Source organism: Salmo salar, chromosome ssa04 (genome assembly GCF_905237065.1).
Source record: "Salmo salar chromosome ssa04, Ssal_v3.1, whole genome shotgun sequence".
In the NCBI taxonomy this organism is placed as follows: Eukaryota; Metazoa; Chordata; class Actinopteri; order Salmoniformes; family Salmonidae; genus Salmo; species Salmo salar.
The window spans coordinates 57,010,379-57,032,607 of NC_059445.1; the positions used below are offsets into that span (position 1 = coordinate 57,010,379).

A 22,229-nucleotide genomic window follows, 5' to 3' on the forward strand; every position below is an offset into this window, starting at 1 on the left:
TCCCTCCTCTCACTCACAACTTCCCACCCCAAAACAGCCCCCCAGTAATGCAGAGTCCTGCTATGAAAACACTGGCAGTGTGTGTGATTTTGTGTGTGCACATGCATGTGTGTATGTGAAAGGGGGAGAAAGATACTGCATGTATGCGTGTGTTAAGAGTTAGCTCCAGCTAATCGGTGATCCTTCTCTCTGCTGGACGGATGAGGTCAGGAGAGTTAACATGAAAGGGAAGAGAAGAGAGAGCTCTGCTGTCAGTCTCTGCCAACAAGACAAAACGTCCTTTTCCTCCGCCTTATTTTTCCTTCCTCTCTTCCTCCTCCATCAGTCTCTCTCTCTTTCATTATACTGTACCAGAAAGAGGGGATTACTTTGTTGAGGTACAGTACACTGTGTTAAAAAGCAGCAGTCATTTCTGCTCTACTGTGATAGAGAGAGTGTAGAACAACTCTGGGAGAGTCTGTGAGACAGGGTAGGAGGAGGAGCAGAGAAGGAGGGCCGGTGTGCGTGTATGTGTGTGTGTGTGTGTGTGTGTGTGTGTGTGTGTGTGTGTGTGTGTGTGTGTGTGTGTGTGTGTGTGTGTGTGTGTGTGCGTGTGTGGCCTGGAGAAGCCACTCCTCCTCTGCTGATTCCAGCCGTCACTGGGCTAATGAAGCCCACACCGCTCTGCCAGTGTGTCATACTGTCACCAGCCTGGAGGACTGAGCACAGGCAGCGGGACAGTCTGCCTCCACTCACTCAGCCTCAGGAAGAGCTAGAGAGAAGAGAGAGAAAGGAAGGAAGGAGGGGATATTGTTTTTGTCTCCTGTATTTATCTCTGCCAGTGGATCAACTGAGACTACATACTGTAAGATAGAGAGTTTCTCTGAGCAAAGCCGCCTCCCCCGCGGCCGGGGTTCTTGGATTAGTCCTTCCTGGTGTGGAGAGTGAGTAGAGCTGCGGACCGAACCAGCATGGGGAACCAGGCGGGTAGGCTGGAGGAACCTGAGTCAGGTCTGCTACCTTACCGTAATGTATCGTATGCCAGCTTAGCTCTGTTCACTCACCACTACTCTCTCCATCACTGAGGCTATCTATACTCATTTACTTCATCAGTATCTCTTTCACTCACTCGCTCTCTCTATCTCTTCCCCCCCTCTCTGTCCCTCTTTGCTCTATTGATGTGAGGCAAACAAAGCCATGCATTGCCAAATAGCTTAGTTATGAATGATGCCATGTCAGAAAATCCCATTTAAAGGTTAATTATCAGACATATAGAGCTGTACAGTGCCAGTGGCTCTGTTTGTACTGTAGGTTTACTTGGCCCTTCTCTTATTACTCAGATTCTAAGAAGAAGGATATTCATTGACTAGTAGTGTGTGTGTGTGTGTCTGTGTGTGTTTGCATGTGTGTTTTTGGCTTTATGTGTGCCAGCGTGTGTGTGTGTTGTTCACGATATCTGGACATGAAAAGTGCTGAGTGCGTTTTATCTTCCAGCAGCTTCCTCTCTGTCAGAGGCAGGCAGGGAATCAGCCAGTGGAGATGGTATCGCTGTCCCATGCAGCTTCTCTCTCTTTATCTCTCTCACCTCTCTCTTTTGCCTCTCGCTCGCTCGCTCTCTCTCTCTCTCTCTCTCTCTCTCTCTCTCTCTCTCTCTGCTGCCCTAAGGATAGACTGCTTAATACATTTACATTTCAAAGTCTCTGTTAACTTCATTTAGCAGCCTTTAACTTCACATTAGTCAGAGAAACCATTGGTATCTCTGTCTCTCTTTCTTCTTTCTGTTCTCTCATCAACAAATGTTCCTTTCAGGTTGTGTCCTACCTCTGTCCTATCCATGAACAGCATAGCTGCATTATCAGCTCATGTCTGTGGGCTCATTGTCTCCTCTAGTGTAAAATAACTTGTTGCACAGCTGACAAAGAGGTGTGTGTGTGTATGTGCTGCGTATGCATCTTTGTGTGTGCATGTATGTGTTTAGGAGTGTGTGTGTGGGAGCGCCTCTGTTTGTAGCCGGATCTCCTTCCACCCAGTGCGTGCAGCCAGTGAAGTCCCTGTGTCCCTGTGTCACTCACAGTGTGGCCAAGCAGGCAATAGAGAAAAGCCAGGCAGGCAGCCAGTGAAGTCCCTGTGTCACTCACAGTGTGGCCAAGCAGGCAGCCAGTGAAGTCCCTGTGTCACTCACAGTGTGGCCAAGCAGGCAGCCAGTGAAGTCCCTGTGTCACTCACAGTGTGGCCAAGCAGGCAGCCAGTGAAGTCCCTGTGTCACTCACAGTGTGGCCAAGCAGGCAGCCAGTGAAGTCCCTGTGTCACTCACAGTGTGGCCAAGCAGGCAGCCAGTGAAGTCCCTGTGTCACTCACAGTGTGGCCAAGCAGGCAGCCAGTGAAGTCCCTGTGTCACTCACAGTGTGGCCAAGCAGGCAGCCAGTGAAGTCCCTGTGTCACTCACAGTGTGGCCAAGCAGGCAATAGAGAAAAGCCAGGCAGGCAGCCAGTGAAGCCACAGCCCACACCACACAGTGTAGTGTTATCAGTTAGTGAGTGTTGTCGTGTCATTTCGTAGCGGTAGTGTGTGTGGTGTGAGATAGCACGGCAGGCTCTGATTCGGAGGCTACAGTATAGCTTCTGCATGCCAGCAGGAGAGATTAGACTCTTGGTTCCTGTCACACACATTTCTCTACTATACTGCTCTCGAACAGGTCGCTCAAATGAGGGAGAGCATTGGCTATTTCACACACAGACTATATTGTTGTCCAGATATCATGTAGGTGTTTTTGTTGTTTTCATTTAGGATTTGGTTTCTGGCCAAGGCATAATGAAGACATCAATGAAGTCATTTGAATTTTGTCACTGAGGATTTCATAACTGTTGTTCTTATTACTGTAGATTTATATCGGCCAAATTTGGGGTAAAAACCAGTTCATACATGAGTCCTCTGTACTGAACACACAGTGAGGTGAGGTGTCCTCAAGCTTCTCAGGGTGACTTGTCCTCGAGAACAACTGGAAGGCGTCCCATCAGCCCTGTGGTGTGATCCATCTATGCTGTCACTTCCTGCTGTCTGTCTGACACTGTGTTTTCCTCCATCGGAATGTATGTGTGCATGCGCGTGTGCGCACTCGTGTGTATGTGTGTGTCCAGTTCATATGAGGCTAAACATCATCCAATTACAGCTTCCTTGGGTAGCATCTGTCATCTGTCAAGTATTTGTATCACGTACAGTATGTTTCATATACAGTGTACAAAACATTAAGAAAGACCGCTCTTTCCATGACATGGACTGACCAGGCGAATCCAGGTGAAAGCTATGATCCCTTATTGATGTCACTTGTTAAATCCACTTCAGTCAGACTAGATGAAGGGGAGGAGACCGGTTAAAGAAGGATTTTTAAGCCTTGAGACAATTGAGACATGGATTGTTTGTGTGCCATTCAGAGGGGGAATATATAAGTGCCTTTAAAAGGGGTATGGTAGTAAGTGCCAGACGCACCGGTTTGTGTCAAGAACTGCAACACTGCTGGATTTTTCACGTTCAACAGTTTCCTGTGTGTATCTAGAATGGTCCACTATCCAAAGGACATCCAGCCAACTTGGCACAACTGTGGAACGCTTTCGACACCTTGTAGAGTTCATGTCCCAACGAGTTGAGGCTGTTCTGAGGGTAAAGTATTGTTAATATACACTGTCCAAGAATCACTAGTACTACCAGAGAGCTTTTACTATCCTCAGTGGAGTCACACACACTAGGCTACATATCAAATGTGTTGTTATTATAAATTCACCATGATTATGTTTGATATGAAGCCATAGATAGAGGTTATTTTAAGATGATAGTGTTGGAGAGTTGAGTGAGGGCGTAACTATCCTCAATGGATTCACACTCGGGTAAGGCTGGGTGGTATTGCCAAAATATCAGATCACAGTATTGATGCATGGACCGGTTTGTTTTTTTCCTTGTTTGTTGTTTAGTTGGGTGAGTCAGCAATACGGATGGACAGACAAACAGTACAGTAAAAAAGTTCTTTTACCCATTTTTCTCCCCAATTTTGTGATATCCAATTGGTAGTTACAGTTTGTCCCATCACTGCAACTCCCCTACGGAGTCGGGAGAGGCGAAGGTTGAGAGCCATGTGTCCCCCGAAACACGACCCTGTATAAGAATGTAAAAATGCGCCCCACCAATGCGCGATAGAAAGGAAAAAACGTAGTGCTGGTAAGATGGGTCATATCTTTTGAACGGATTGAGCTAGAAACGAGACGTTTCATTAATAATTACAACAATTATTGTGTGTAAACTGGCTCTCATGAGGACTGTCACAGGAAAGGAAGACCCAGAGTTTATTGGAGTTACCAGCCTTTGCAGCCCAAATAAATGCTTCACAGAGCTCAAGTAACAGACACATCTCAACATCAACTGTTCAGAGGAGACTGCGTTAATGATTTTATTTATTTATTTATTTATTTCACCTTTATTTAACCAGGTAGGCCAGTTGAGAACAAGTTCTCATTTACAACTACGACCTGGTCAAGTTAAAGCAAAGCAGTGCGACAAAATCAACAACACAGAGTTACACATAAATAAACACACAAAAGAAAATAAAATACAGAAAAATCTAAGTACAGTGTGTGCAAATGTGGAAGAGTAGGGAGGTAGGCAATAAATAGGCCATAGAGGCGAAAATAATTACAATTTAGCATTAATACTGGAGTGATAGATGTGCAGATGATGATGTGCAAGTTCAGATACTGGGGTGCAAAAGAGCAAGAGGGTAAGTAATGATATGGGGATGATATGGGGCTGTGTACAGGTACAGTGATCGGTAAGCTGCTCTGACAGCTGATGCTTAAAGTTAGAGAGGGAGATATAAGACTCCAGCTTCGGAGATTTTTGCAATTCGTTCCAGTCATTGTCCGCAGAGAACTGAAAGGAAAGGCAGCCCAAGGAAGTGTTGGGTTTGGGGATGATCAGTGCCATATACCTGCTGGAGCGTGTGCTACGGGTGGGTGTTGCTATGGTGACCAGTGAGCTGAGATAAGGCGGGGCTTTACCTAGCAAAGACTTATAGATGACCTGGAGCCAGTGGGTTTGGCAACGGATATATAGTGAGGGCCAGCCAACGAGAGCATACAGGTCGCAGTGGTGGGTAGTATATGGGGCTTTGGTGATAAAACCAGGCCTTCATGGTCGAATTGCTGCAAATTAACCACTACTAAAGGACAGCAATAAGAAGAAAATACTTGCTTGGGCCAAGAAACATGAGCAATGGACATTAGACCGGTGGAAATCTGTCCTTTGGTCTAATGAGTCCAAATTTGAGACTTTTGGTTCCAACCACCGTGACTTTGTGAGATGCAGAGTAGGTGAACAGATGATATCCGCATTTCCCACAGTGAAGCATGGAGGAGGAGGTGTGATGGTGTGGGGGTGCTTTGCTGGTGACACTGTCTGTGATTTATTTAGAATTCAAGGTACACTTAACCAGCATGGCTACAACAGCATTCTGCAGCGATACACCATCCCATCTGGTTTGCGCTTTTGCTTTTCAACAGGACAATGACCCAACACACCTCCAGGTTGTGTAAGGGCTAATTGACCAAGAAGGAGAGTGATGGAGTGCTGCATCAGATGACCTGGCCTCCACAATCCCCCGACCTCAACCCAGTTGAGATGGTTTGGGATGAGTCGGACCGCAGAGTGAAGGAAAAGCAACAAGTGCTCAGCATATGTGGGAACTCCTTCAAGACTGTTGGAAAAGCATTCCAGGTGAAGCTGGTTGAGAGAATACCAAGGGTGTGCAAAGGCAAAGGGTGGCTACTTTGAAGAATCTAAATTATAAAATATATTTTGGTTTGTTTAACACTTTTTGGGTTACTACATGATTCCATATGTGTTATTTCATAGTTTTGATGTCTTCACTATTATTCTACAATGTAGAAAATAGTAAAAATAAAGAAAAACCCTTGAATGAGTAGGTGTGTCCAAACTTTTGACTGGTACGTATATGTATACACACACGCACACATGCTCTGTTCGATCCCATAAAGACCCTTATTATAATTTGAAGCGGTCTACTGTAAAGTTTATCAATCATGCTTTTATTATTCTCAGACCTTCATTGCCCCATCCAATTGAAAAAGCATTCATATAGTTAATGAGAATTGATCACTAAATGGGCTAATTTGTCAGGATGTACAGAACTCTGCAGAGGAGAGGATAAAGCAATCGATGAGAGAGGGATTTGATCAAGGACCGAGAGGAGGATTTTAATCTATTTCTCACCAGGTTGATTAGCCTATCTTGTCTGTTTGCTGCACAAAGACTTTCCTCATTAGAAGATAATGTTTTCTTATCTAATCTAACCACCACTACATATTGGCTCTCCACTCTCCCCTTCTGACTGTGGTCCAGCGCTCTACACACTGGGAGAATGGCCCAGTGCCCACGCTCAGCAGATACTCTGATGATGACCTATTCAGTGAAATATTATGGCTGAACACAGAACAGTGGGCCTATTTTCAGATCCGACTCCATGTAAACCAGAGCTGTCTGGAGGCAGAATAAAAGCCCCGTCCATGGTGAACTGTGGCGACTGGCAAGATGTTTGTCTAGTGAGTTGAGAGGGGGAGTCAGAGAGAGAGAGAGAGAGAGAAAGGGTTTCTTGCCCATGCAGCATGGCCAGGATGTTTGGAGGTAGTGGTAATGCTGGAAAAGCTGCCAGAATGTTGGCAAAGCAGAGGAGCGTTTGATAGTTCTGGAGTGTTTTTGTCTGATATCAATGCAGCAATAACAATGGTGGTCACTGGAACAACATGACTGTTTGTTGTCTTTGCTCACACTTGGGCATCAGAAGTTTCAGTGAAGGAGAGCGATAGGCTAGACCGTCTACTACACACAGTGCTGGAGAGACTTTCTCAGGACACACAACAACAACCCACAGGAAAAGATTCCTCATCCGAAAGAACACTACGTAACCAAACTAATCAGACTGTGCTAACACAGGATTTGTCTCGCAGAGAATTGCAGTGTGTCTGCTGAGAAAGTGCATGTACAGTTCTTATTGTTCTGATAAACGTCTGTTCCTGACCTGACACTTTCACAATAGTAGACTTATCACATTCAGTATACAATAAGTATAAAACTAGAGCAGAGTGGGTTGGGTGGGCTCCTGGGGCTGCTGGCAGAGGATGGATAGCTCCTTATGTTTATGAGGGCGAGGCTTGGATAGATTTGGTATTTTAAGGAAGAGTGTACGGGGTGTATAGGATGGAAGGGAGAAGGAAGAATCGATGTTGTACTTTGAAGTTTTCGGGCTGTGTATTTTTTCCAGATGTGCTTGTTTTGATATAGGCTTTATTGTATTCAAATAGTTTATACAAAAGAGCGAAATATTGAAAATAATTTACCCTTTTACCTGAGTGTACAAAACATTAGGAACACCTTCCTAATATTGAGTTGCACCCCCTTTTGCCCTCAGAACAGCCTCAATTCGCCAGGGCATGGACTCTACAAGGTGTTGAAAGCATTCCACAGGGATGCTGGCCCATGTTGACTCCAATGCTAACAAGTGACATCAATAAGGGATCATAGCTTTCACATGGAATCACCTGGCCAGCCTATGTCATGTTTTGTACACTTTGTGTATAATACGGAATGTGTTATACATGCCGAAACAGAGAGAGTCTCTGCTGAGAGAGAGATAGTGTGTGATGTAGTGTTCAGGTTATGCGATTCAATCACCTGCAGATGGGCGGCAACGTGCTGCTGGGTTCTTGGGCGAAGCTGTGTGTGTGTGTGTGTGTGTGTGTGTGTGTGTGTGTGTGTGTGTGTGTGTGTGTGTGTGTGTGTGTGTGTGTGTGTGTGTGTGTGTGTGTGTGTGTGTGTGTGCGCATCCCCGTCAGCAGAATTCACACACCACACTTCCCTGACAGCTGGGCTGCTTTAATACATGCAGGGCAATCAGGGCATTGTCCCTCACATTCCTCCTTTCACTGGGAGGGATACCTCTCATTATGACATTTACTGTACTGTTTGTCTGTCCATCCGTATTGCTGACTCACCCATAGAAAATGCTTAGACTATTATAGGCCTGCCCTTTTTTACACTGTCGTGTCAAACCCAACCGTAATGTGCTGGCTTGTAGAAACTACAAGCATAATTCCCAGCATGTCATGTTGACATTGACAACTGAAAGCCTTTCTCTTAATTAATAAACAATACGTTCATTGGTTTTGACATCAATATCTAATTTGTTTGCAGAAATGTTTGTGATTTTGTTGAGATCCATTGCACCTGGTGGATACTCCTCAAGAGCTGGGCAGAGTCAGACCATGACACGATGAGCATTAGCAAAACACCAAAGAATGTGGAAAGAAAGACAAGAGGAATCTCCAGCCACAGCACTATTTTGTTACATAAATATTCTCATTGGCGACAGACCAACATCAGGATACAGGAAACAGGCCAAAAAGAGGAGTCTCAGTGAGTTGCTGTACCCAGAGGTAGTAGGTAAACCTGCGTTCAAATACTATTCAAAATAATTGTAAATACTTTATCTGTGTTTGATTGACCTTACGTGGCTTAATGGAGCAATAAAATAGTGCCAAAACTGCAAACCCTACCCATCTGGCGCTCCAGGACAAAACATTATTTTTGAAAGATTTCAAATAGTATTTGAACCCAGGTCTGGAAGTATCACCAGTGAGGCTTTCCAGTTTCCACCACTGCAGTTACCAAGGAGCAGCCAGTACAGGACTGTAAACACAGAACTATTCTATGTGTTCTGTGTTTGCAAAGCAAGGTGTGTTTAAATGTCCTGTTTGTGTGTGATGAATCATTGGCTCTGTAAGAGATGTGTAACTGGCTGCAGGGAAGTCAGGTGCAGGAGAGCATAACTGGGTAATAACCGGAGCAGTTTAATATGCAAAACCAACGGCACCCAGAACAACAAAATATGGGTAAAAATAACCCGTTGCAAACCAGTCAGAAGTGCACATACACTTTACAACAAACAATTCCACACACAGACAGGTGTGTGGGAAAACAAGACAAAACAAATGGAAAATGAAAGGTGGATCGGCGATGGCTAGAAGACCGGTGACGCCGAACGCCGCCGAACAAGGAGAGGAACCGACTTTGGCGAAAGTCGTGACAGGCTCATACCCAGTAGGGGAGAGTGGGATAAGTTGAGCCACCTTTGTTTCCAGGAAACCATACACAAAATTAATAATTTGACCAAATATTTAGGAAGAGGTCATAATTTCATGGAGTCTGTGAAAGAAGAAACCACATGGAAAAAGTGGTGAGCAAGTTAGGTCCAAAAAACAGATTTCCACCAACTCAAATTCATTTATTGTGTTATGGTATTCAAAGTCAAGGTCGTGACAATTGCAGTGGGGTCAAGTGATCAAATTAAGATCCTGCATCTGTATACATCAGTTGGGGTCTCTATAAGATTCAATATGAGGTCCTAACCCTAGCATGAAAGTGCATCCTTGTAACTGTGGGCTAATATAGTCAACAATGTTTGCCTTTGGGTAAGTTGAGCCAATAGTTGAGCCAATGGGAAGTTGAGCAAATTGAAGTGTTTTCTATCCAGGTGTAATGCAAGGCATTATTACTGGGATAACAGGGCCTGGCCTTCTAGGAGTTCCTCTGTCCAGTGTCTATGTTATTTTGCCAATCTTAATCGTTTCTTTTTATTGGCCAGTCTGAGATATGGCTTTTTATTTGCAACTCTGCCTAGAAGGCCAGCATCCCGGAGTCGCCTCTTCACTGTTGACGTTGAGACTGGTGTTTTGCGGATACTATTTAATGAAGCTGCCAGTTGAGAACTTGTGAGGTGTCTGTTTCTCAAACTAGACACTCTAATGTACTTGTCCTCTTGCTCAGTTGTGCACCACTCCTCTTTCTATTCTGGTTAGAGACAGTTTGCACTGTTCTGTGAAGGGAGTAGTACACAGCGTTATATAAGATCTCCAGTTTCTTGGCAATTGCTCGCATGGAATAGCCTTCATTTCTCAGATCAAGAATAGACTGACGAGTTTCAGAAGAAAGTTATTTGTTTCTGGCCATTTTGAGCCTGTAATCGAACCCACAAATGCTGATGCTCCAGATACTCAACTAGTCTAAAGAAGGCCAGTTGTATTGCTTCTTTAATTAGAACAACAGTTTTCAGCTGTGCTAACATAATTGCAAAATGATTTTTTATGATCAATTAGCCTTTTAAAATGATGAACTTGGATTAGCTAACACAACGTGCCATTGGAACACAGGAGTGATGGTTGCTGATAATGGGCCTCTGTACGCCTATGTCGATATTCCATAAAAAATGTCTGATCAAATTGATGTTTATTTAATGGACAAGAAATGTGCTTTTCTTTCAAAAACAAGGACATTTCTAAGTGACCCCAAACTTTTGAACGGTAGTGTATATTTAAAATATAAATGAACCATGCTGTCACGACACCGACGGATGGTGGCGCCCCTCCTCGGCCGGGCGGAGCTCGGCGGTCGTCGTCGCCGGCCTACTAGCTGCCATCGATCCCTTTTTGTTTCACTTTCTGTTGGTTAGGTCTAGGTAGGCACGCACCTGTTTTGGGTTAGTCATTAGTAGGGAGGGGGTTATTTAGTTTAGCGTAGGATGTCTGTGTTTGTGCGTGATTGTGTTTCTTGTCCGGTTTATGTGCTATAGGAACGTGTGTTGGTTTTCCTCTGCCTGTGGTTGGTTTCATTGTGTACACCACCGCAGAATAATTTAAGGGCTGCGTCCCTATATTTTTGGCGACCACATCCAGTTTTCTTGAATAAAGAAGTGTGGTCAAGAACTCTCTGTCTCCTGCGCCTGACTCTACCTCTCCTGTTTTTTCGAGCCAGCCCGTGACACATGCAACAAATTCAAAGATTTTACTGATCTACAGTCCATATATGGAAATCTGTCAATTTAAAAAAGAATCTCTAGCCCCCCCCCGTCTCATTTGGGTGACATGTCTGGTGAGTATGCAGACCATGGAAGAACTGGGACATTTTCAGCTTCCAGGAATTGTGTACAGATCCTTATGACGTGGGGTCGTGCATTATCATGCTAAAACAAGAGGTGATGGCGGCGGATGAATGGCACGACAATGGTTCTCAGGATCTCATCACGGTATCTCTGTGAAATTGCCATCGATAAAATGCAATTGTGTTCGATGTCCCGTAGCTTATGCCTGTCCATACTATAACCCCACCATGGGGCACTCTGTTCACAACGTTGACATCAGAAAACCGTGCACAATTTGAGAGATATAAGCTTTTTGTGCGTATGAAACATGTCTAGAATCTTTTATTTCAGCTCATGAAACATGGGACCAACACTTTACGTGTTGCGTTTATATTTTTGTTCAGTGTAGATCAATTATTGATCTTTTGAGAGCGAAATGTTGCTACCGTGACTCAAGAGGGAAAAACAACTATAACTGCCATGGTATGATATAGCGATCATAACACGCCCACATCGAACCACACCTTCAAGATGCAAATTTCGTTTTTTAATGAGCAGCAGAAAAACACTTGCAGGATTTTGGAGTTCCGCTCCCCTTTAAGTTGTTTGTCTCATCTCGTGATAAACATTTAATTTCAAACACCCCCTGTTAGCAACATATGCCGATATCCTCACTACTGCACAATGTAATTAGTTTGACTTTTGGTCATCTGTGGAAAGGGTGGGGAAGGGAGGTGAACAAGTATTTTTCTCAATAATACTTTCTAAGTCCTCTGTGTGGAAATCTCTCTGCCATTCTCAGCTTAATCCAAAACCCACAAATATATCAGGGATTCCAGGGATTGTTCCACGAAAAATAATATCCAAATCATTTCCAAAATCATGTAGGATGTGTGTTTGGATCATGAGAGAAATGTAAAAGTCAAGGAGAAAAGGTCAACCCCTCTAGTTTATATTTGAAATAGAGAAAAGCTGATGTTTTCAGAGCCTGAGAATGTGTTGACCAGCATGAGCATCAAATTGAAAGGTTGAGATGTTTTGATTTGTAGATTGATGTTGAACCCGAACGAACCGTTGATGAGTTTTCCTCTGGCTGTAACTTGGCTAAAAGTGCTTGATTTCTAAAAATGACCATCTGATGTCAATACTTTTGATTTAGCAGATAGCCAGCCATCTTAGCTGTAACTGTAGCTGTCCCCTCTCTTTCTGGAGAGAAAAATCTAATCTGCTGTGCTCATGCTCTTATGTGAGGTACCAAATGTATGCCTTTGTAGAAAGCGTACCTTCCATTTCAACAGTGACAGTGCAGACTTGCAGGTGAGACAAGTTTCCACTTCTCATGCCACCTGCTGATAGTAGACTCACTCACTACCCATAATGACTTGGACACAGGAATACATGAGTATGGGCTATTTCACTTTTGCTTACAGTAGAGGTTGTTGTGAATACTAGCCAGGGATCTATACCTCTACTCCTCCTTCCTTCCCTGCTGCTATTCTGCTCTTGGTGTTTTTGTACTTGTTTCCGGCACAGCAAGAGCAGCAATTCCCCTTCTCTGTGTAATCAAGTAATGGATTTTCTATATGCTGCGTACAGAGTATTTCCGAACCATCACAACTCAAAATGTCACCCTCTGTGAGTCAGCTTTTTGATCACATACTGTACATACGGTAACTCTTACTTTCCTCCACTCCATTGAGCAATTTACAGTCTCCATTTAGCCCAGCCAAAACCCATCCATTCTGCCCTCCCTCTCCCCTGCATCTCTCCTTATTTATATGCAGGATTATTGGCCTGCCCCAAGAGGGGAAATATCATCTCAGCCAATGTGATGGCAGATTCCATCCACTCTCTGTCTCTCCACACTGACCCTACTACTTATCCCTCACAGCCAGACAAGCCAAACGCTCTGCCTTCCTCCATTCTTTCAGCAAATGAGTTCACATAAATATTGTCAGACTGGCAAACAGAATTGAAAAAGCCTCTCAAACTCTTTAAAAGGCTCTAATGCTCTCTCAAAGGAATGTGTTACTCAACTCAAACATGTTGATTGTACAGTACATACAGTATGGACTTTATGCTATAGCTTATATGTACTGCACATATTATGCAACTACTGTACTATCTACAGTGAGGGGAAAAAGTATTTGATCCCCTGCTGATTTTGTACGTTTGCCCACTGACAAAGAAATGATCAGTCTATAATTTTAATGGTAGGTTTATTTGAACAGTGAGAGACAGAATTACAACAAAAAAAATCCAGAAAAACGCATGTCAAAAATGTTATGAAATTATTGGCATTTTAGTGAGGGAAATAAGTATTTGACCCCTCTGCAAAACATGACTTAGTACTTGGTGACAAAACCCTTGTTGGCAATCACAGAGGTCAGACGTTTCTTGTAGTTGGCCACCAGGTTTGCACATCTCAGGAGGGATTTTGTCCCACTCCTCTTTGCAGATCTTCTCCAAGTCATTTGGGTTTCGAGCCTAACATTAGGCAACTCGAACCTTCAGCTCCCTCCACAGATTTTCTATGGGATTAAGGTCTGGAGACTGGCTAGGCCACTCCAGGACCTTAATGTGCTTCTTCTTGAGCCACTCCTTTGTTGCCTTGGCCATGTGTTTTGGGTCATTGTCATGCTGGAATACCCATCCACGACCCATTTTCAATGCCCTGGCTGAGGGAAGGAGGTTCTCACCCAAGATTTGACGGTACACTGCCCTGTCCATCGTCCCTTTGATGCGGTGAAGTTGTCCTGTCCCTTTAGCAGAAAAACACCCCCAAAGCATAATGTTTCCACCTCCATGTTTGACGGTGGGGATGGTGTTCTTGGGGTCATAGGCAGCATTCCTCCTCCTCCAAACACGGCGAGTTGAGTTGATGCCAAAGAGCTCCATTTTGGTCTCATCTGACCACAACACTTTCACCCAGTTGTCCTCAGAATCATTCAGATGTTCATTGGCAAACTTCAGACGGGCATGTATATGTGCTTTCTATGAGCAGGGGGAACTTGCGGGCGCTGCAGGATTTCAGTCCTTCACGGCGTAGTGTGTAACCAATTTTTTCTTAGTGACTATGGTCCCAGCTGCCTTGAGATCATTGACAAGATCCTCCCGTGTAGTTCCTGGCTGATTCCTCACCGTTCTCATGATCATTGCAACTCCACGAGGTGAGATCTTGCATGGAGCCCCAGGCCGAGGGAGATTGACAGTTCTTTTGTGTTTCTTCCATTTGCGAATAATCGCACCAAATGTTGTCACCTTCTCACCAAGCTGCTTGGCGATGGTCTTGTAGCCCATTCCAGCCTTGTGTAGGTTTACAATCTTGTCCCTGACATCCTTGGAGAGCTCTTTGGTCTTGGCGAGTTTGGAGAGTTTGGAATCTGATTGATTGATTGCTTCTGTGGACAGGTGTCTTTTATACAGGTAACAAACTGAGATTAGGAGCACTCCCTTTAAGAGTGTGTTCCTAATCTCAGCTCGTTACCTGTATAAAAGACACCTGGGAGCCAGAAATCTTTCTGATTGAAAGGGGGTCAAATACTTATTCCCCTCATTAAAATGCAAATCAATTTATAACATTTTTGACATGCGTTTTTCTGGATTTTTTTGTTGTTATTTTGTCTCTCACTGTTCAAATAAACCTACCATTAAAATTATAGATTGATAATTTCTTTGTCAGTGGGCAAATGTACAAAATCAGCAGGGGATCAAAAACTTTTTTCCCTCACTGTATATACTCCTAAAGGCCAGCATTGTGGCCAGATTTTACTATCATAGTAAAATATTTTCAGTCTTGTTTGGTTCTTGAAAAGCAAACTGTCCGGCCCATGGTCTGGCAGGGATGTGGTGGATCACTGCTGAAGATGAAGAGTGGGGATCTGAGCCCATTGGTTATTATCACTGGTCAAAATCTCTGGTGGGAAGGTTATGGTACTATGTTAATAATCCCTCTATAGACATGATGGCAGTATGTAAGATCTACAGGAGTAAAGATATTAAGATATAATCACAAAGAACAAGGGAAAGGTTTGTTGGGTTTGAGGATCAGATACTGGACTTTTCCCAGCTACAGATATAATATATCCAGTCAATTCCCCAATGCAATAATTTCCTACACTCAATAGTCTGGAAAGCCCATACAAAGCCAGACAAAGACCTTTAAACCAGCCCCAAAGCGCACACTCACAAAGCACTAACGTTATGTGCTGCTGCTGCTTACCCTCCATGGTCCTAGCAACTGTCTGTGTATCCAGATCATTACCTGATTTACACCACCCCCCGATCACCAGCAAATGCAATTACACCACTTTTTACACCACAATTACACCACAGATTCCTTTTAATTGACGTGCCTCTTTAGTGGTGTACTGTAGTCTATGGGAAATGGGGGGCTTATTGAAATCCTGCATAAATAAGGATTGCCTGTTTACTATATTCCCTGCTGCTACAGTAGGACCATAACATGTATCTGGTGACATTGTAAAACATTCTGGGCTCTAAATCAGATGTGATCTGCAGATCCGCTCTCTAATGATACTGTACGTCGTCCTCCTCCACATTATGATGTCATGTCCTGAATTTGACCCAAAGTTTTTGGGACCTGGATCCTTGGGGCCAAGAAATTATGTAGAACCTTAATGCACAGTGTAAGTGCATTTAGGCTAGACCTTTTGTCTAACTTTTACTTTCATGTACTCATATTCAGGAACTATTGTGGAATATCTGTCCATTCTTTGGGACCTGAAGCCAAGAGAATAAGTTTTGGCCATTGTGAATGTAAACCTTCATCTGACTTTAGGGAACCATAGTGGGAAATCTGTCCAGTTACTATGTATTGCAAATAGAGATAGACTCTCAAATTGTGTTCTACTTATTACAGGCTATTTTTCTTTAAGTGGTGACTTGCTAACTCCTAATCGGTGGTATTCATTTCTACTAGAAGAGTTAAGATGATGATAATTGTTGTATGATGTTTGTCTGATGATAACAGACCTGGTTTCAAATAGAATCTGATTGAGTTTGTCTGGCTGCTGGCAATATGGAAACAATGGAAGAGTCCCAAATATGCAAATCCTGCCCATATTATGGCACTCCCGACAGGCTCAATCAAATGCTCAATGTATTATTTGAAAGAGGGTTTGGATGATGGGTTACCTGGACTGTGCGAGTCAGCACGGACATTGCCTCCCCTGTCCCTGACTGACTGACTTCGCTATTCCATCCTGTCTGACTGACTGACTGACCATGCTGGTTGACCATTCCATTTGCTGTGTCACAGTTGTGACACACATGGAAACCCTGCTCTGTGTCTCTCTTCTGCACCAGCGAGAGGAGTGGAATGCCTGTGTGAGCTCAGGATCTGAGAGATAAGCTCCAGTCTACCCACTCACTCCTCATCCGCGTCCTGTCTAGCCTGGTCACACATCTGTTTGTGCTATCTTGCCAACTCCTGTGTTGAGTTGGCAAGACAGCATAAACAGATCTGGGACCACCAGGCTATGTCCTGTCCAGTTGCTGCCTGTACAACAGGAAACCCCAGACAGACAGAGAGTGACTGATATTGTTTCTGTCTGACTGCTCTGTAACCCCCACATCCACCTGACTGGAAAACATTAGACAGCACTTCCTGGAACTCCAGAGGGGGGGTTAGAGTTGGAAATGGTACGTGTGCGTGCGCGTGGACGCATGTATGGGTTTGTTTGCGTGCGTGTGTGTGTGTGGTGGGGAAATGAGATGGGGGGAGGGGTGGGGGGGTTCTTTCCCTCTCAAAGGTAATACCACTGATTGCACTGACTATGTCACTGTGTCATCTCAGATGCCAACGGTTGTTCTGACACTTGTCCTGCCTGACCAGCCCCGGACAGCCCCGGACACTAATCTGTTATCACTCCTTCTCCTGTCCCCCCCATGGCTGTAAATTAAAGACTGGCTGGGCCAGGGGCTGCCTTCCCTTCACAATGCACCCAGTTACCTCTTGGCTGCTGGCTTGGCTGGCTGGTAATGCTGGATGGTGTCCAGAAGCCACTCAGGCGCATATCCCCTGGCCTGCTGTGATTTTAAACCTAATCTTCATTAAAAAGATAGCTATGCACCAGAGTGCATTATTGTGATGAAGTACTCACACTTGAGTACTTTCGGATTATCGGGAGACTGACTGTGTGTTATTAATTAATTAATCAAACAATTTAATGTATATATAGCAATTACAGGAGAGCATTTCAGCAGGATTCAAGGTGATCAAAAGTGGGGTTACTAACAATGGTTCTCTCTGTGTGGATGTGTTTTTTCTGGTGTCAGCACACCACAAATTCTCCACTGTTGAATCAATTCTGAGAGTGTTAAATGTAACACTATTCCAGTGTCTATACGGGTCCACACTTTTCAGTGTTTAATTAAAACTTTGCTTAGTGTAATGCCTTATTTGCATATTCCCCAGTGTGCCTTTCGAGTTAATTATAGAGTTACAACCCATGACTGTATTTGTTAGTGACAGAGACATGATTGTTTGCATTCATACATTTTTGGTCCTGTGGCCATCACCAAGTGAGATCCTAAGCGAATATGTTTCCATTCAAATTGAAACTCATGGTTTACAGGCCACATCAGGCCTGCAAGTCACATTATGCTCTATTGCAAAGTGATTTGTATTTTGAGGGGGGATCCAACCAGAATGGGGATATATAGAAAATATATCAAACATTTTCTTAGCAGTCTGATCCAATAGAAAAATATCAATTCTTGTGTCAAAATAAAAATATCACGTGATTGATGACATTTAAAGATTTGTACATTACTCAACCAACTTATAGGGTGTCGGAACTGACAAACCTCTGCTGAAAGGGCATTGTTTTTATCAAGATAGCTCAGGGCGTAGAACCACACAACAGAGGAATCCACACTATATTGAAATTGCAGCACACTAGTATCAAATCTTGAAAGAACCTATTAAGATTCCCCCTCCCCCAACAGTGATTGTAAATGATCTCTAGTTTTTATTGGTAATTATTGAATTATGGATCCACATTTTTTTATACAGTTCATTCGGAAAGAATTCAGACCCCTTACATTTTGTTACGTTACAGCCTTATTCTAAAATGTATTACATTTTTTCCTCATCAATCTACACACAATACCCCATAATGACAACGCAAACACTGGTTTTTAGAAACCTGAAATATCACATTTATATCGCTGAAATATGAAATATCACATTTACAAAAGTAATCAGACCCTTTACTCAGTACTTTGTTGAAGCACCGTTGACAGCGATTACAGCCTCTAATCTTCTTGGGTATGAAGCTACAAACTTGGCACACCTGTATTTGGGGAGTTTCTCCCATTCTTCTCTGCAGATCCTCTTAAGCTCTGCATCGCTGCACATCTGTTTTCAGGTCTCTCCAGATGTGTTTGATCGGGTTCAAGACCAGGCTCTGGCTGGGCCACTCAAGGACATTCAGAGACTTGTCCTGAAGCCACTCCTGCATTGTCTTGGCTGTGTGCTTAGGGTTGTTGTCCTGTTGGAAGGTGAACCTTCGCCCCAGTCAGGTCCTGAGCGTTCTGTAGCAGGTTTTTATCAAGGATCTCTCTGTACTTTGCTCCGTTCATCTTTCCGTCGATTCTGACTAGTCTTCCAGTCCCTGCTGCTGAAAAACATCCCCACAGCATGATGCTGCTACCATGCTTAATGGTAGGGATGGTGCCAGGTTTCCTCCAGACATGACGCGAGGCATTCAGGCCAAAGAGTTCAATCTTGGTTTCTCATGGTCTCTGAGAGTCCTTTAGGTGCCTTTTGGCAACTCCCAGCGGGCTCTCATGTGCCTTTTACTGAGGTGTGGCTTCCATCTGGCCACTCTATCATAAAGGCCTGATTGGTGGAGTGCTGCAGAGATGGTTGCCCTTCTGGAAGGTTTTCCCCTCTCCACAGAGGAACTCTGGAGCTCTGTCAGAGTTACCATCGGGTTCTTGGTCATCTCTCTGATCAAGGCCCTTCCCCCTGATTTCTCAGTTTGTCCGGGCATTCACCTCTAGGAAAAGTCTTGGTGGTTCCAAACTTCTTCCATTTAAGAATGATGGACGCCACTGTGTTCTTGGGGACCTTCAATGCTGCAGAAATGTTTTGGTACCCTTCCCCAGATCTGTGCCTCGACACAGTCCTGTCTCGGAGCTCTACAGACAATTATTTTGACCTCATGGCTTAGTTTTTGCTCTGACATGCACTGTCAACTGTGGGACCTTATATAGACAGGTGTGTGCCTTTCCAAATCATGTCCAATCAATTGAATTTACCACAGGTGGACTCAAATCAAGTTGTAGAAACATCAAGGATGATCAATGGAACAGGATGCACCTGAGCTCAATTTCGAGTCTCATAGCAAAGGGTCTGAATACTTTTGTAAATAAGGTATTTCTGTTTTTTATTTTTAATACATTTGCAAAAATTTCTAAAAACCTGTTTTCACTTTGTCATTACGGGTTATTGTGTGTAGATTGATGAGGAAAACAATTATTTTAATCAATTTTATAATAAGGCTGTAACGTAACAAAATGTGGAAAAAGTCAAGGGGTCTGAATACTTTCCGAATGCACTATCAGTCAAAAATGTGGACACACCTACTCATTCCAGGGTTTTTCTTTATTTTTACTATGTTATACATTGTAGAATAATAGTGAAGACATCAAAACTATGAAATAGCACATATGGAATCATGTAGTAACCAAAAAAGTTATAAACAAATCAAAATATATTTTATATTTGAGATTCTTCAAAGTAGCCACCCTTTGCCTTGATAACAGCTTTGTACACTCTTGGCGTTCTCTCAACCAGCTTCATGAGGAATGCTTTTCCAACAGTCGTGAAGGAGCCCACATATGCTGAGCACTTGTTGGCTGCTTTTGCTTAACTCTGCGGTCCAACTCATCCCAAACTATCTCAATTGGGTTGAGGTGGGGTGATTGTGGAGGCCAGGTCATCTGATGCAGCACTCCCACTTAAACAGCCTGGAGGTGTGTTTTGGGTCATTGTCCAGTTGAAAAACAAATGATAGTCCCCACTAATTGGTCTTTTGACCAATCACATCAGATCTGTTCACATCAGATCGTTTTCAGAGCTGATCTGATTGGTCAAAATACTAATTTGTGAAAAAAAGATTAGAAATGGACTTGCCTGTCTAAACTCAGCCTTTGAAACACTGGCTACATTGTATTTCTAACTTTGAGCCTAGTTGCTTTCAACCACCGACCTCTACTGGACACTTTATTTACCAATTTACTTCGATTTTTTTCAATACATAGCACCTGGACGGTAACTCGGCAGGTAGGGTCGAGGAATACGGAGCAATCAGACACCTTAGGCGCAGAATCGAATCCTGGCTAAGTTTGGAAAATAATTTTCTGTGAATCCCCACTATCTGCACATTGTTAAATTGTTGTTCAAATAATTTGTTTCATTTAGTTTATCCTATGATAATATTTTGTCTTCAGCATCTTAAACAATACCACAGATGCAGTTTTATTTATTTTTTTAAATTGTGAACCAGGAGTCAGAAAAGGTAAGCAGGATGTGGAATGCAAACCCAACATTATTACTAACTTTAGTTTATAAAAATTCACATCTATCCATTGCGCCACAACGTTTTGATGAATGCAGGGGTGAAAAGTGTCTGTATAAACATCAAATATATAGATATAGAGACATATATTCCCACTGTAATCAGCCTATACCCAACAGTTTTATGTTTACTGTTCTGATATTGTATATTCTGTATGACGTCTGTGTCTGTATTCTGTTTGTATATTGTCTATTGCTGGCAGCACTTTCTCACTAAGACAAATACCGGTATGTGTAAATGTACTTGGCGTATAAAGGTGATTCTGAAACATGCTGATATTTATTTCTTGACCAGCAGATCTTGACCAGTCACTAATGTGCATTGCGTTTAAAGCTTTGAGGAATGAACTGTCTTTCGGCACAATTTGGTGAAAGCCCCATAGGCTTCAGAAAGCCTCAGTTTCCAATCACTAGGGATATCCAATATTTGTACAAACATTTATTGACCTGCAACCTGCATTCAGAATGACTGCCAGGGTTGGGGAGACTAAGATATAGCATTACCTAAAGCATCTAAACTGGAACAACCATTTCAGTAACGGGTGCAATAATTCCAACTAACAGATTGGATTTGTTTAGAAAAATGTTATTTAAATTTGAGTAGCATAAGATTAACTAATCAATCAATTTATTCACCTGCAATCTGCATTCAGAATGCCTGCCAGGGTTGGGAAGACTAAGATATAGCATTACCTAAAGCATATAAACAATAATAACCTGCAATAGAGCATGCTGGGAAATATGTTAATGATGTGCGTGGTTTTGGCTCAACTTTTGTTATTAACACCAACACTGGTGTTCTTTTACACCACTGATTGTTAATTCAACTCTTTGCTGAGTTAATTTAACACTTGAATCAACACTAGAAATGTTACACTGAAAAATCAACACTTGTTAACACTAGCCAATTTTCTGTGTAGAAACATGAATATTTTAAGTTAAAAGTTTGGGTTAATGACTTTGGCCCGGCCTTTTAAACTTGGCTGTCACTGCCGGCTTTATTTGGCCGCCTGCAATCTAAACCCTCTTACTGTGGCTTCTCATCCAAAACGACATGATTTGGCCATGCTCTCAATTCACTATTGTGAAATTGTATTTCTTACCACATGAGAAAAGACATGCTTTCAGCACAAAAACCTCTGTGTTACAAAATGTTATGTAGTATCATTTCTCTTGTTCCTCAACATAAAGGGGGCCTTTATGAGAGAAAGCCCATTCTACTTGGCTGCGATATTTCTCTTTCTCTCCAAAGCTTGTGTTTCACATTATTTACACTTTGCTATAAATGAGAGCCAGTCTCCAGAGGCTGTGGGGGGGAGCACCTCTGAGAGGCATTCAAACCCCCGCCCCCCCAGCTCAGACCCCCTACAGGGGGCTGATTTAGTTCCTCCCAGAGCTGCCTGTGCGTGAATGGACCATGAGTTGAGCCGTACGGCATGGAATACAAAGATAAATTAGGATTGAGGGAACGCTGCAGTCATCCCCATCCCTGTTTCACTTTCACTCGCGCTCTCTCTCTCTTTTACACTCTCTCTTTTACACTCTCTCTCTCCACCTTACACTCTCTCTCCCTCTCTGCCGTTCTCTCTCATCTCTGTTTCTCCCTCCATCCCCCTCCCTTTCCCTGTTTCAGTAGCCTCTAAAATGGGGAGTTGTCATTGTCTA

At 43.2% G+C, this 22,229-nt stretch overlaps 1 protein-coding gene across 5 annotated transcripts in view; it reads left to right on the plus strand.

Annotated features, from left to right (window-relative positions):
- Positions 1-22,229, plus strand: part of LOC106603510 (cytospin-B) — a 192,337-nt gene that overhangs the window by 84,288 nt on the left and 85,820 nt on the right. The window contains exon 1 of one of the 5 annotated variants that reach the window (XM_014197292.2): positions 656-990. The exons of the other annotated variants lie outside the window; for them this stretch is intronic. Coding sequence (XP_014052767.2) covers positions 951-990 — 40 coding nt within the window. The 5' untranslated portion in view covers positions 656-950. Of the gene's footprint in view, positions 1-655; positions 991-22,229 lie in introns of those variants that run through there. 5 annotated transcript variants of the gene reach the window in all.